General features: G+C 53.7%; 1 protein-coding gene across 2 annotated transcripts in view; it reads left to right on the forward strand.

The window, feature by feature from the left end:
- The window catches only part of MST1R (macrophage stimulating 1 receptor), a 16,342-nt gene extending 12,655 nt beyond the window's left edge, over positions 1-3,687 (forward strand). For both annotated transcript variants that reach the window (XM_011980871.1, XM_011980873.1), the window contains 3 exons: positions 344-509; positions 934-1,070; positions 3,124-3,687. In XM_011980871.1, the coding sequence (XP_011836261.1) occupies positions 344-509; positions 934-1,070; positions 3,124-3,379 (559 nt within the window). In that variant the 3' untranslated portion in view covers positions 3,380-3,687. The remainder of the gene's footprint in view (positions 1-343; positions 510-933; positions 1,071-3,123) is intronic.
- The last annotated feature ends 7,166 nt before the right edge of the window (positions 3,688-10,853 follow it).

Consider the following 10,853-nt stretch of genomic DNA (forward strand, 5'->3'; position numbering starts at 1 on the left):
TTTGGGAGGCCGAGGCGGGTGGATCACGAGGTCAGGAGATCGAGACCATCCTGGCTAACATGGTGAAACCCTGTCTCTACTAAAAATACAAAAAAATTAGCCGGGTGTGGTGGTGGGCGCATGTAGTCCCAGCTACTCGGGAGGCTGAGGCAGAAGAATGGCATGAACCCGGGAGGAAGAGCTTGCAGTGAGCAGAGATCGCGCCATTGCACTCCAGTCTGGGAGACAGAGCGAGACTCCATCTCAAAAAAAAAAAAAAAGAAATTCTGTAAGGGCCTAGAACAGGTGGGTTCAGGGCCTGGTAAGGGCCAGTCCTAAATGTAATCCTCTCCCTACCCCCAAGGCTGGACGAGTCATTCACTGTCAAGGTGGCTGACTTTGGTTTGGCCCGTGACATCCTGGACAAGGAATACTATAGTGTTCGACAGCATCGCCACGCTCGCCTACCTGTGAAGTGGATGGCGCTGGAGAGCCTGCAGACCTATAGATTTACCACCAAGTCTGATGTGGTGAGGCCCCATCTGCCCTATAGTCCACGTGGCTTTGGCACCCGAGAACACTGGGCCTCACCCATTCAGCTCTGGATAATCTGAGCCCAGGGAGTCCCCAGGGTAGATGACTCCCAAAGCCCTTCTGCCCACCTCTTGGGCAGATGTAAGATGGAATCTGACACCTGCCAGGGCAAGAGGAGGCTGGGAACTCACTGGCTCCTCACAGATAATCCAGGGCCTGCCCAGCCCCAACTCTGGGCAGGATGAGGTGGTGGGAGGAGACAGAGGAAAGACACTGGTGACGTATTGAAGAATGAGCTCTCAGTGGAGGGTGGAGTCTTCCATTTCCAGCTGAAGGACTCTGGGAGATAGAAGCCCTGGGGGACCCACCTGCCCCCAAATTTGGAGTGAGTTGAGTCCCCTTACCTCCCCCTTTCCACAGTGGTCATTTGGTGTGCTGCTGTGGGAACTGTTGACACGGGGTGCCCCACCATACCCCCACATCGACCCTTTTGACCTCACCCACTTCCTGGCCCAGGGTCGGCGCCTGCCCCAGCCTGAGTATTGCCCCAATTCTCTGTAAGTATGTGGAGGTGGTAGTGGGGAGGGAACTGGGCCCCAGAGACATGGAAGAGGCAGGAGACAGAGCTCCTGCCTGGCTTCCTGACTGAACTTCTGGTTGACTCGGAAAGGGAGTCTCGCTGGGCCTCAGTTTCCTCATCTGTGAACTGGTCCCACCCACATGCAGGATGGGACACTGGGAGGACCTCACAGTTGCCATGGTAACAGCATTCTGAGCTCAGAGTTGGGGTTGAGGCCAGTGGTTTGATTTTCCCAGCACTCCTCCTCCCCGCCTCCCACTAATGGGGTCTGCTTTCCACCTTTTCCTCTCATTTAATCTCGAGGAAAGATTCCATAACCCCCACAGCAACCCCCTCTGGATCTCCAGATCAGGTTTTTTCACTGGATGTGGTTTCAGATTCCCCATTCCTGGAGGGATGGCGGCAGCTGCGTTGTCCTCAGTGCCTACGGGGTGGGTTCGGTTCTGAGGTTCAGCTTCATATGTAGCAGGTGTGCCTGAGCAGTGGCCAGGTCTGCTGGGTTAGAACAGAGAGAACCAGGACATAGGTAAAAGTAGTTGACGCCTCCTGTCTCAGGCTGTGCTCCAGGAAGGATGCGAGTAGCCTTCCTCACAGTCCTACCTGCTTTGGGTTTGCTCTTATTATTCATTTCTTTAATTCACTGCCTACCCGTATCTAGATTGGGCTCCTGGAAATAGACTCAGCTGGAGATTTATGTATGGGGATTTACTGAGAGGTTGGGGGCAAGGGAAGAAGGACTGGGACAGAGAAATGTCACAGAAACTGCAGCCCATCCCACAGGGACTGCTTGAACTGGGATGACCCACCAGAGTTTTCTGAAATTGAGACCAACAGGCCAGGTCTTTGTACCAGGCATTAATCAGTTACTAGTCATAGGCTGTCCCTGGTGAGGGGATGTGAGCTTGGCAGAGGCAGTTCTCTTCTGCCTAGGGCAATTCTTAGAGAGAGCCTCAGTCAAGAACCATCAGCAGGCAACACACCCAGCCACTGGGAGAGGAAAGGGGGATGTGGGTGGTACACCATAGGGTCCACTTCAGCAGTCCAGTCCTTCTCCTCTCTGGGCCTCAATTTCCTCATCTGTAAAGTGGAGACAATAGTACCACCCTCCGAGAGCCTGAGAATTATATGAGATATTGTGTGTAAGGTACTTAGAGTATTATTTCAGGCAGGAATGACATCCCCAAGATAATGGGGCATGCACTAGGACCCAGCAGGTAAACCTGGGGATCCTCTGCTTCAGGACCAGCGTGCCACTAGTGCTGCCCCAAATGCTCTTGCTTCAGGATTTTTTCTTTTTTTTCGAGACGGAGTCTTGCTCTGTTGCCCAGGCTGGAGTGCAGTGGCACAGTGTTGGCTCACTACAGCCTCTGCCTCCCATGTTCAAGTGATTCTCTTGCCTCAGCCTCCCGAGTAGCTGGGACTACAGGCGTATGCCACCATGCCTAGCTAATTTTTGTATTTTTAGTAGAGATGAGGTTTCACTATGTTGGCCAGGCTGGTCTCGAACTCCTGACCTTGTGATCTGCCCACCTCAGCCTCCCAAAGTGCTGGGATTACAGGCATGAGCCACTGTGCCCGACCGCTTCAGGATTTTTAATTCCTGCCTTGCTGGACCCAGGCTTCCTTCCTGGAAGAACTGTGATGATGACCATGGTACCTTGTGAGCTGGGCCTTGTGCTTAGCACTTCACAGGCATCAGCCTATGTGCCTACTGCTCTGTGATCAGAGGACGACCCAGAGGCACAGAGAAGTTAAGGAACTTGCCCAAGATCACATAGCCCAGGGCACAGGGCACAGGAGCCCAAGCTCTTAACACCTGAGGTAGTTGGACCTCTGCCAGGGTGGGGAGGCAGGACTGGAACAGCAATCATAGGGATGAGAAGAGCTGCCCCTGATTGGGCAGTGCTAGGTACTAGGTCCTGTCACCTATCCTCATCCCTGTGTGACCTGCCAGAGGTTTAACAGCAAGTGGGTGGCCCAGAATCCTTGGGTGGAAGTTGCCTTAACCTGACATGCCTTTCCCCCAATAGGTACCAAGTGATGCAGCAATGCTGGGAGGCGGACCCAGCAGCGCGACCCACCTTCGGAGTACTAGTGGGGGAAGTGGAGCAGATAGTGTCTGCACTGCTTGGGGACCATTATGTGCAGCTGCCAGCAACCTACATGAACTTGGGCCCCAGCACCTCACATGAGATGAATGTGCATCCAGAACAGCAGCAGTCCTCACCCATGCCAGGGAGTGCACACCGGCCCCGGCCACTCTCAGAGCCTCCTCGGCCCACTTGACTTAGTCCTTGGGCTGGACCTGCTTAGCTGCCTTGAGCTAACCCCAAGCTGCCTCTGAGCCATGCCAGGCCAGAGGGCAGTGGCCCTCTACCTTGTTCCTGCCCTTTAATCTTCAGAGGCAATAGGTAAATGGGGCCCATTAGGTCCCTCACTCCACAGAGTGAGCCAGTGAGGGCAGTCCTTCTGCAACATGTATTTATGGAGTGCCTGCTGTGGACCCTGTCTTCTGGGAACAGTGGACTCAGCAGTGACCACACCAACACTGACCCTTGAACCAATAAAGGAACAAATGACTATTAAAACACAAATTGTGGCAAATAGTGTGAAAGAATGACAGGAGGCTGCTATAAATAGCTGAATAGAGAGGCAAGGGAAACCTCCCAGGAGGTGACGTTTTGCTGAGGCCCTATCACTGGGGAAAAACCACCAGAAGCAGTGTTGAGGAAAGAGAGTTTTTGGCAGAGAGTCACACGTGCAAAGGCCCTGAGGCTGGAAAGGATATGGATCAGCAAGAAGGCTCTAGAGAACGGGGAGGGTGAGCAAGGCCCAGATCCAGGTCATAGGGCCCTGGGGACTGTTAGACGGAACCAAGGAAGTAGGCTGAGTACCCAAGCATGCAGTGACTAGGATGGTTTCTTCCATGAGTCAGGCTGCTTGCTCCCCTTTCCCCAGCCCTAGCACTTCTCCAGGGCTCCCTGCTCAATCTGCAGTGCCCACCGTCACACCAGCTGGGATGGAATGGGGCCTGCCATCAGGGCATAGAGGCTTGGGTCCCTGCAACACTGCCAGCATTGATTGTACTTGTAGCCTTAAGAGAGAGGAGCCAGCAGCAAGGCCTCAGCTCCACACTTTCAAGGAGCCAACTTCAAAGTGCCAACTGCCCAGGCTATTTGTACTTGTAAAGGCCACTGCACAACAGTTCGTAGAGGGGCATGCTCCTCTGAGAAGGAGACTTCCCTCTCCTCCTCTTCCTCCCTACACTGACTGCTAAGGGGGTAGCTGAGGCGCCAGGGTTCCTGTCCCAGGACCTGGATCACAGTGTTCCTTCTCCCTCAGGAACCCCATAGCCTCCATCCCTTCAGTTAGGAGACTCCAGCTGACTGTAAGAGGGTAGACATCCTTCCCTCGGAGCCCACAGCTCTGTGCCCTGTCACACATGGAACCCTGGGTTTGGAGCAAGAGCTCCCTGCTAATCAGAGTGGGAGTCTCCTTGGGACCAGAGCTGCCCAGCTTTCTCCATCCAGCTGCTGCTCACTCTGCCACCTCAGGCCAGAGAGAAGTCCAGACCTGGGGACCCTAAAGACTCTGAGGACAGGTGGGTAAGGCTTAAAAGGAGATTCTTGCTTGAGTGCAGGGATCCAAAGATCAGGAACCTGTATGCTGAAGGGGGACAGAGACAGACTGTCTGTCTGTTTACTGCCGTACCTTGGGTGACTCTCAGTGCCTCAGCAGGCACTGAGGAGGTTGTAGCCTCACATGCTTAGCCACTGACCCTTTTTCTCTGGGTGTGCAGGAGACAGTTGTGCACACTGTCTCCTGAGGCTGAGAGGGAGGTAAGTGGAGTATCCTGGAGCCCATCCCCACCCCAGTTGGAAAGGACTGCCTTCATCCCTCCAACTTGTAGTTCTCCTCTTTAACCCCATCCTGGGGTTCTAAGGGTCACCCAAACCTCTTAAGCCCAGGAGTTCCTTCCCCATTGAGCTTCTACAGCTCGTGGACCACTGGCTTATCTCTTCACATGAGGGGCTCAGAAAGAAAGGGAGTCTCTGGACAAGAAGGGAGCTTAGCATGGGAAAGGCTCCCAGAGAAGAGAGATAGGAGAGAAAGAGGGTGTCAAGTGCAGCCAGAATGTAGGGCTTTGGGCCTGCTTCTGGGCCAAGGGCCTCCAGGGCCAGAATTCTCCAGGGAGGGGACCCAGTTAGGCACTTGGGGCCCTGGATTGTGGCACAGCTGCCCCTACTCTCAATTTCTGCAGCCCCTAAGCTCTGAGCTCCATTCTCAGAGCCACCTGATAGTCCCAACCCCATCTGGGGTGTCAGGAGGTGGGACTATTTTAGGGCTTCAAATCAGTGACTGGGCTACCAGGGAGAACAGGGTAAGGAGGGTTAGTTCTAGGTCCCTGGATGGGCTGGGGGACCATGTGGCTTCCAGGGCTTATGAAGGCTGGGCTGCCTCTCCTCTAGGGGAGGCCTGGGCAGTAGCTCAGCTACAGTGGGTGGCCAGTGCAAGGGGAGCGTTGCTAGTGGCCATGGGAGGCCTGGGCCTGCCACCAGGGTGGAATGGTGTGGACAGAGGTTTCTCCTAGGGCTTTGGGAGACCAGCCTTCCCACCAAGAGCTGTGAAGAGTAGGTACCTCTCTGTCCCATCTCCCTCCATCTCAACCCAGTAGGGTTAGGGGCAAGCAGATGCTAATAAAGGCTGAGGCAGGCCAAGGTGGGAGCTGGCACTGAGGAGCCAGCAGATGCCTTCCTGACTGCCCATTGGTGTCACTGTCCTCTGGAGCCTGGAGGTCATGCATGGGGCAGAGTGACCTGCTTTGATGGGGTACCATGAATCTGGCCTAAGATTCCCCTTGTGTCTCGGCCTCAGCCCCAGCCTTTCAGGGAATATTTTGAGGGACCCAAAGGCTCTCTGGGAGTCTATATCACTCTAGGTTGCTAGAAAGAAATACCTAAGACTAGGTAATTTATGAGGTTTACTTGGCTCACAGTTCTGCAGGCTATACAGGAAGCATTGTGTCAGCATCTGCTTCTGTGTAGTCCTCAGGAAGCTTACAATCATGGCGGAAGGCAAAGCAGGAGCAGACACTTCACATAGTGGCAGGAGAAGGAAGAGAGAGAGAAAGACAGAGAGTAGCAGGGAGGTGCCACATACTTTTAAATGACAGATCTCAAAATAACTCACTCTTATGAAGACAGCACCAAGCCATGAAGCATCCACCTCCATCACCCAAACACCTCCCATCAGGCCCCGCCTCCAGCACTGGGGATTGCAATTCAACATGAGATTGGGGTGGGGACAAATATCCAAACTATATTAGGGTCATACCCGTGGGCTCCAGATATAGCCCCATTCCAAACCCAGTCTCACTGTTGCTCTGTGGGAGCTCAGGGACCAGGCCTGTGGTGGTTCCTATTTTGAGCTCAGGTGGTAGGAGCTGAGGGAAGTTGCTTATTCCTTGGTAAGGCTCAGCATGTGCCAAAGCAGAGGGACCAGTGAGTACCAGAGACTCCCAATGCCAGGGGCATCTTCACCTTCTCACCTCTCCACTCTCTTTCAGGTTGGTTTAACCACCTGCATACTCTTTTTTTTTTTTTTAAACAGAGTCTCACTCTGTCACCCAGGCTGGAGTGCAGTGGCATGAACTTGGCTCACTGCAACCTCTGCCTCCTGGCTTCAAATAATTTTCCTGCCTCAGCCTCCTGAGTAGCTGGGATTACAGGCGTGCACCGCCATCCCCAGCTAATTTTTTTTAGTTTTAGTAGAGATGGGGTTTCATCATGTCGGCCAGGCTGGTCTCAAATACTTGGCCTCAGGTGATCCACCCACCTCGCCCTCCTGAAGTGCTGGGATTACAGGCGTGAGCCACCTCACCTGACCAACCACCTGCATACTTTTGTAGCCTTTCTTGCACTGGGCATTTGGGATCTGGAGATGCATTAGGCAAGGCAAGGGGCTTGAAGCAGCAGGCGGTCAAGATCATGGGATTCAATCAACTTTGAAGCCAGTGATCCCTCCTTCATGCCACAGGTCCCTCATGGGACATTGCACCCTGGACCATGGAGAATCAGAGGCCCCAAAGGAGTCAGCTCCATCCCTGGGCTCCATGGCAGTGGCAGCTTTAGCCAAGCATTAATCCTGCTGACATGTCCCTCCAAGCCAGGGAACCTCCTCTTCAAAGAGGAAAAGGAATCTTTTGGGTGGCTCCAGTCACTCTGTTCACATGGGCTCCTGCCCTGGTCTCTTCGACCCAGTCATCTGTTTAATTTAGTCACTCCCGGCTGGGCGCAGTGGCTCAAGCCTGTAATCCCAGCATTTTGGGAGGCCGAGATGGGTGGATCACGAGGTCAGGAGATCGAGACCATCCTGGTTAACACGGTGAAACCCCGTCTCTACTAAAAAAAATCAAAAAACTAGCCGGGCGAGGTGGCGGGCGCCTGTAGTCCCAGCTACTCGGGAGGCTGAGGCAGGAGAATGGCGTGAACCCGGGAGGCGGAGCTTGCAGTGAGCTGAGATCCGGCCACTGCACTCCAGCCTGGGCGACAGAGCGAGACTCCGTCTCAAAATAAATAAATAAATAAATAAAGTCACTCCCACCATCCACTGGACCTGGGTTCCATAGGAACCCTGAAAGAGGGCAGCTCTGCTCACATTCCCTCTGCAGGTGTGACTGGAGGTCAGCTCTGCTCAGCAGTCATGAAGCCATGTGTACTTTTGGCAGTACCACCTTTGCCTCCACTTTTGCTGGCTTCTGGATGTGGGGGCTGCTCCCAGGGAGGGTGAGGAGCTCTCCCAGCCCCTAAGCCAGCTGTGGGCAGCAGTCAGGGCGGCTGTGCTGTTGCCTTCCCTCTGGGCTGATGCAGCTGGCCATCTTTCACGCAGAGTTACGTAAGCTTGAGTCAATTGGGGCTCAGAGCAGTTCATTGTGGGCTATTTTTAAGCTGCAACACATCACAGCAGAGGGGTCACTGCACTGCCGGCTTGCAGGGAAGGTTGCTTAAACATCTGTTATTTAAATTTCCCTGTGCCTTAGAGCTCAGAAGCCATATCCTCCTGGTACTAGTGGGTTCGACCTTCCACATCTCAGAATAGGAGTGAATTATCTCCCCTTATCCTGCCTAAGGTTCCCCTAGGGCTGGGGTTCTCTAGTGCTTTCTGTCTTCCTCTGGGGTCAGACAGGGGGGTCATGGAGCAGGAGGTACCAGCTCCTTTAGTCATGGTCCTGCCTCCGTGGAATGGGTGTATCCTGGCCAGGGGAAATGTCAGGGAAGCAGGAGGTCTAGGTCTAGGTCTAGGGTTCACAGGTCACTTGGATAGCTCCAGGGAGGAAGGTAAGGTGTGAGGGGCATAGAGCTAGGAGACCAAGAGTGCATCCCTTCCTCCTTGGGGGCCTCAGCTTTCCATCAGCACCAAGAGAGGGTTGAATCACAGGATACTTTTGAGTCTGTTCAGAAGCCTGCCTTTGCTTGAGCTGTGCTCCCAGCTGGAATGCCCTCCCTCTGCAGATCTAAATGCTACCCATCTGTCACCTCTGAGGTAGAATGGCTGATGTATGAACCCCTGGACAGTGGCTGGTGTGTGAACCCCTGGGGAAACATGCCTCCCTTTTTGCTCCATTATCAAGTGAATGGCTGCACTGGGAGTCCTTTAAGGCTTTTTCTGATCCTAGATTTTTGGAGATGTTCAGACCCTTCCCAATGCAGTGGAAGGCAGGCAGACTGGAAGGGTGCAAGGCCAGGGACTTGACAAAGCTAGCTGCCTCCTGAGAACACAAGGGAGCTGAAAATAGGTCTGTATTGAAGCAGGTGTGGGAGCCAGCTGTAGAGCTCCTAATGGGGTGTGGCGCTGTGCCTGTCCCCTTGACGCCCTTCTTGCCAGCTCTCTACCATCCTCAAGACCTCCTAAATGGGAGGGTTCCAGCCTGATCCACAGGGGAGAAGGGTTTCTCACGGTGATTTGACCCTCAACCCTCTCTGCAGAGGTTGGGGCCTTCCCAGCAAGCCTGCCTGGAGGGGCGAGGTGAAGTGGGAGGAGAAGGCCATGCAGGTCTTGCCCTCACAGGGACTCTACCTGGCCTCACCCTCAGACTAAGCTCCTCCCAGCTTCTCCTTGCCACCTCCATTCCACCCCACAGCCCTCAGCCTGGGGAATGGGCTCAGTCTGGGGGAGGGGCTCTCCAGGTTGCCATGGCAACACGTTGGCCCTCCTCACTTTCCAGATTCAGAAATAGAATTGGACGCCCTTCTTCCTGGTGAGACACTATTTAAAAACATGTTGGGGGAGGGGCTGAGGGGCGCTATCCCTAGGGGCTGGGAAGAAGGGACCCAGCCTGAAAGTCTCTTTATTTGCCCTGCTACTCCTCTCCCCAGCTGGATGAGATGAGCGGGCTTTGGCCAGCTAAAAATTCTAAGTACGAAGAATTCAGTCTGGCCCATACTCAGCACCACCAGGTTCCTGGGAGGGCCTCCTCTCAGGCTTGAGCTACCTGATAGGCTATCAGAAGGAGGAGCAGGTCTATGCAGGACCCAGCTTGGGTGTAGGGCTTGGGGCTGCAGCACCCACAATGGAGTCATTTTAGCTCCCATCCAGCAGGGTCCGTGACTGCCTGGCCTTAAGCATGGCACCCAGTGGTGGCAACACAGGATCCTGAAATATGAATCCAGAGCCTGATGGCCTGGCTTCAGTTTCTGGCTCCACTACACGCTAGCTGAGACAGACCTCTCTCCCTTTCTGTGCCTTGATTTCCTTATCTGTAAAATGAGGTATGACAGTGCCCAGTTCATTGAATTGCTATGAGTCTGGGTTATGAGTGCTCCACACTGTACTGGCAGAGAGGAAGGACCCCATCAATATCAGTAATTGTTATTACTACTATAAGGGGTGTTTGCTATAAGGACCTTTGCAGCCAGACATGGTGGCCCATGCTTGTAATCCCAGCACTTCAGGAGGCTGAGGTGGGAAGAAGCCAGGAGTTTGAGACCAGCCTAGGCAACAAAGTGAGAACCCGTCTCCATCCAAAAAAAAGCCAGGTGTGGTGGCTCATACTATCCCAGCTACTCAGAAGGCTGAGTCGTGAGGATTGCTTGAGCCCAGGAGTTCAAGGCTGCAGTGAGCAATGATAATGTCACTGCACTCCAGCCTGGGCGACAGAGTGAGACTTTGCTTCTAAAAATGAAAATAAAAATAAGGGCCTTCTCTATCCTGGCTGCTTCCTTTGGGCTTTCTTTCATGGGCTAGCCACTTCAGCCAGTTCTGCTCCCTTCCCCCAGGAGACTTCAGGCCAGTTGTTTACAAAGGACCACAGTTCTGGAAAGAAAGAGGATTATGCCCCACCTCTGCAGGAGGTGGAGGATGGCTTAGTGGTGAGACAGGCCAGGGGCTCTCAGGACCTCTCTCCATGCCTCTCCAACCCTTCCAGGCACAGTACAGCTCAAGTGTTCCACAGGCACTAGAGGCTGTTACTAGCATCTCTATTGTAAACAGAAAACTAGCTTGCTCAAGCCAAAGATTAATGACATTAATAATGGTCAGCAAGTATGTGTGTACATGAATGTAGGCACACATATGCACAGGCAGACCCTTGGGCTTCGGACGTTCGAATGAGGATGAGCAGCTCCCCCTTGGTGTGCAAAGCTATCGGTTTCCATTCTTTTTTTAACTTTTTTTTTTTTTTGAGATGGAGTCTCGCTCTGTCGCCCAGGCTGGAGTGCAGTGGCCGGATCTCAGCTCACTGCAAGCTCCGCCTCCCGGGTTT

This window comes from Mandrillus leucophaeus, unplaced genomic scaffold (assembly GCF_000951045.1).
Source record: "Mandrillus leucophaeus isolate KB7577 unplaced genomic scaffold, Mleu.le_1.0 Scaffold22, whole genome shotgun sequence".
NCBI lineage: Eukaryota > Metazoa > Chordata > Mammalia > Primates > Cercopithecidae > Mandrillus > Mandrillus leucophaeus.